At 39.8% G+C, this 4,303-nt stretch overlaps 1 protein-coding gene across 2 annotated transcripts; it reads right to left on the bottom strand.

Moving 5' to 3' along the window:
* Positions 1-1,739: 1,739 nt before the first annotated feature.
* Positions 1,740-4,081, bottom strand: LOC104458555 (zinc finger and BTB domain-containing protein 8A-like). 2 transcript variants are annotated; one of them, XM_010075754.1, is made up of 3 exons: positions 3,142-4,081; positions 2,489-2,658; positions 1,740-2,097 (listed from the first exon to the last, which is right to left on the bottom strand). In XM_010075754.1, exons 1-3 carry the CDS (start codon positions 4,079-4,081, stop codon positions 1,765-1,767), a joined length of 1,443 nt encoding a protein of 480 aa, XP_010074056.1. In that variant the 3' UTR covers positions 1,740-1,764. The 2 variants fall into 2 exon arrangements, with proteins under 2 accessions (XP_010074056.1, XP_010074058.1); XM_010075756.1 differs by having other exon boundaries at positions 1,750-2,097; positions 2,489-2,666; positions 3,267-4,081.
* Between the last annotated feature and the right edge of the window lie 222 nt (positions 4,082-4,303).

Below are 4,303 nucleotides of genomic sequence, written 5' to 3'. Positions count from 1 at the left end.
ACAAGCAGGTTGCTTCTTGACACCCTGGCATGTCTGAGGGGAAGGGCGCTTAATGCTTACACTGGGAACTTAGCAGGAAGTGCTTGAGCTGGCTTCTGCAGCCTGGAATGAAAATGCTGCACTCCCTGGTAATGATGATACTAAGAAGGCTATACAGTTTTTACACAAATAAAAATAAAATAGTGACTTTTTAGCTGTCCCTGGGAAAGAGATTATATAGTATATATATGAGATTGTTCTGTAATTAATCCCAGGTCTCAGCCAAACATGCTTACAAAGTTGTAAAAAAGAAAAAAAATTAAAGTTGTCTAAGCCTATATCCATCGAGTTCAATGATCGCAGGATGACAACTGTATTAATACTCGTGTCTGTCCAAGAAAATGCAGAGTAAAAGCACCCCAGGAGCATACTTGTGCTCTCCTGTTTACAGTGCTGGTTAAGATTTTGTTACAGAAGTAAACTTTCTTCACCATTAGTCATCTAATCTCTTGTAGTCTAATTGTAGGTAAAACTACACAGATAGGATGTCTAGAACTTCCAGTATATCTTGTTCTCACTGGCGTATAGTACAGACTGAAAAAGGTTAAAATATGTTCTCTTGGTGACCAAATGACTTTGGGAATATATAAATTGGTAACAACTCCATCTTAAAACTGATCAGTTTAAACAGAGTATAGGTCAATACAAACAAGAGTAGTCAATGGTTTCAGATGTAAAATCTCATGAGTTCCATTTCTAACGATATAGTACATATACTGTACAAATTGTTCTGCCACTGCTATTACGAAATAAAATGGGACAAAGAGAGAAAACAACAGCTGAAGTAACCTTGTAAGGATCATTTCCTTCACGCTAGCATGGAGAAGCTGACGCTCATTGGCAATGCTGTGGATGCAGGGCTACCAGTCACGGCAGTCTGGCACTTTTGAGAGGTTTTTTTTTAAAAAAAAAAAAGTATTCTACTAGTGCTTATTAAAACATACCCCAGTCTGAGTTCACAATTTTCAGAATGAATAAAACATCTACTGGCACCAATAATGATCCGTATTTGTAACCATTTTATCTCTGATGTCTTGACTAGGACTAGCATTCATATGTTTTTCTTGTAAGGAAATAAGTCTTGAATTAATGAGCTGCTAAAGATTCTCCTTATTCTAATAAATTTTACAAGAAAGTGCTTCTCCAGACAAATGTGATAAAAAATTTTTATATGCTTTTTCTTAATTAGCTGCCTTTTTTCCTTATCATACTATGAAGACTTAATGAAATTCCATGGAAGATTATCTTCATTTCTGAATACTGAAGAGACGTTTTCTTTATATTCTGGTGTGTGGGGTATTTATACTTTATCGCCAGATGATATTACATATAAACCCCACATCTCTACAGGTTTAAAAAGTGGTCAATTTACATTGCTGTGTGTTTTGGGGTTTTTTTAAAGATATTTAGACCTCACTCCCTTGGAAGAGGTTTTGAGAAGTGACCCATTATCTCCTATAAAAGGCATCCATGTAGTACTTCAGTTTCCTTGTTCATCCATAGTTTCATGTAAGGATGGATTATTTCTAATGAAGCAAAGTATGGGTATCCTGATAACAGAACTCAGAACGGACTGAATGGCATGTCCATAAATACATGCAAGTCTGGACCTGTTTATGAGAAACCAGTATGTCTCTGTACGATAAACAACAGGCTGGTGGAGGGCTCACGGTCAGGACAGTACATTCTCCCTCTTACATGGAATTCCCAGTTCTTGTCTTGCAACTACCTAATATTTGGTTTTACTTCCTTTTCGTCTGCTTCATCCTCACTGTCATCAACTTGCTGAATGACCAAGTCGGTTGACCCATCCTCCACAATCTCCACATCAGATCTGTTGTCTTCCCCATAGTGCCACCGGGAATCCTTATCCCCATCTTGTGGAAATTCAAGGGGTGCTTCTGCTTCCAAGTCAATGCGAATACTGTCTATGCCAGCTTCAGCCAGACACTCGTTACAGAGTCTGTAACGTCTTGTCCCCTCCTGGACCACTTGTCCTGTTAGCTCAGTCACGTGGCGTTTACACTTTCTGCAGATAGGCTTACAGGCCTGATGAATCTGGGAAAATTGAAATGAATAAGTTTGATAATGTATCCACAAATAAGTGGTTTTTAAGATGACAAAAAGTAGGGCTGGAGTAGCGTCAAATGGGAGCATTAACTCATTTTGAGACAGTCATCAAACGTTAAAAATGAGACCACCACAGGTGCTGTAATTACCACTTAAGCTCTAGAAAGCGGTACCTTCGTGAGCCTACAACTGACAAATAAATTCATCCTCTTTCATACAAATTATGCTTCAAATCAACTTCAAAAAAACCAGATTAATTTTCTATTAACTCTTCTTTTACGGGAGTGAATGTATCAACCAGATACACTTGTACTGTGTTTAATTATGCTGAGACAGATTTACACATTCAACAAATCATGCAGTTACTAAAAGTACATACTGTTCGAAAATGGCTACTTAGGTGATCTAGCCTGCTAAACCGTTTCCCACAGGCCTCACAAGGGTAAGGGCGCTCTCCTGTATGGCAGCGAAGGTGACGCTTTAGGTCTGCTTTTCTTTTCACCACGTGAGTGCAGAACGGGCACTTGAACCTCATCCTGGGCAGATCATCTGTTAGAAAATAATGGGATTAAAAAAAATAAATTAAGTTATAGCATATCTAGTCATGTCATGCTCTAGGAAAATGCATTCTGTGGGCAGAATAGAAAATCAATTTCATTGAAAAAATATTATAATAGGTCTTCTCACCACAAAGATCTTGTGTTTACCTGTAAATTACACAGGAGTGCAACGCAGGAAAAGGAATGGACCATTAGCTATATTAAAATGAGTTTAAAAAGATAATGACTTAAATTTGCAAGATGAAGCTGTAGAGACACTAAAGATTACGTATTTTGACTGGCTAGTTTTAATAAACCAGGTACTTCAATCATTCACAATTATTTAAAAAAAAGAGTTAAACTTTTTAAACGTACATTTCTGGACAATACAGATGTGGTTTTGGCGCCTGTTCAATAAAGAACATCTCCTCACGGACAGAACAGATGATTCACAGACAACTGTGTACCTCCAGCGTTAAAAACTAACTCTTACCTTCAGCCCAGCTTCCCATGACACCAAGAATTGAGGGCATGCTCGTGTACGGCTCGTCTGCTTTTGAAGACTTTGATTTCGTAGAAGAGCGGGGTGATTCATGCTCCTGCTGTGACACAGCCAAGCTTCTCGGTATCACATCAGACCCTTGGCCGTACGGGTATCCCACGTGAGGAGATTCAACTTCTGTTTCAATCTGAACTTGCTCCTCAGACTGAGCAATGTGGCCAGCAGGCTCGGCAGCCCTGTCCTCCAGTTTGCTTGATTTATAGTGAGGAATGTCAGAAGGTTGCTGCAGTCCCAGGTGCCGGGATTTCTTTACGGAATCCTGCCTTTGCTCGTGTTTAGACAGCTGCTGCTGAGCATTTCTCTGAGAAGGCGGATAATAGCTGAAATTGCTCCAAGTGTTTCCACCCATCATACATGTCCCTTGATCTGGACTTAAGTGCGAACGCGGGGGGCTGCTTTCTGCCCTCCAGACACTGCTGTACAAGCAGGATCGGTCCACGCCGTTTGAGTTTACATCTTTGTCCGACAGACTGAAGTAGCGATCCTTCTCCTTCTCACTGATGTCCAGCGAGGACTTAATGAACGTTTTACACACACTGATAACATCGGTCATCTGCAGGTAGCTAGCAGCTGACATGACTTCAATAACATTCTGACCAGTGAGAGACAGTTTGCCGGAATACACAAAATCTAGAATAACTGTAAATGTGTCAGGAGAAAACGCCTGGAAAGTAGCTGTCGTCGGCTGAGTCGTCTCCTTCGAGCTCTGTGAAAGGAGCATTTTGAAATAGCCGCTGCTGGCAAACAGCACATTGCGGTGCGCTTTAAAGACCTTTCCCTCAACCAGGATATTGCAGTCACAGAATAAATCTTGCCTGCGCTGCTCATTTAGTTGCTGCAAGAGGTGAAACTGGTGAGAAGAAATCTCCATTCCAGAAAAGATGAAATGAAGCGTCACTCTAAAAAAATAAAATAATTAGACTCTTGACTTCAGCGTCGTGCAACTCAGCTGAAGATGTCAGACCCAATTTTACAGATATATTTGAAAATAATTTTATTTAAATCTATAAGTAGATTTAAATTACAATATGCACAACCATGCATTATTTTTTCCAAGGAAAAGCCAAATAACCCAGTACACATTCTTTGGCAG

The sequence above is a fragment of the Pterocles gutturalis genome, unplaced genomic scaffold, assembly GCF_000699245.1.
Source record: "Pterocles gutturalis isolate BGI_N339 unplaced genomic scaffold, ASM69924v1 scaffold49627, whole genome shotgun sequence".
NCBI classification, from domain to species: domain Eukaryota; kingdom Metazoa; phylum Chordata; class Aves; order Pterocliformes; family Pteroclidae; genus Pterocles; species Pterocles gutturalis.
This window is presented reverse-complemented; position numbering and strand designations above follow the sequence as displayed.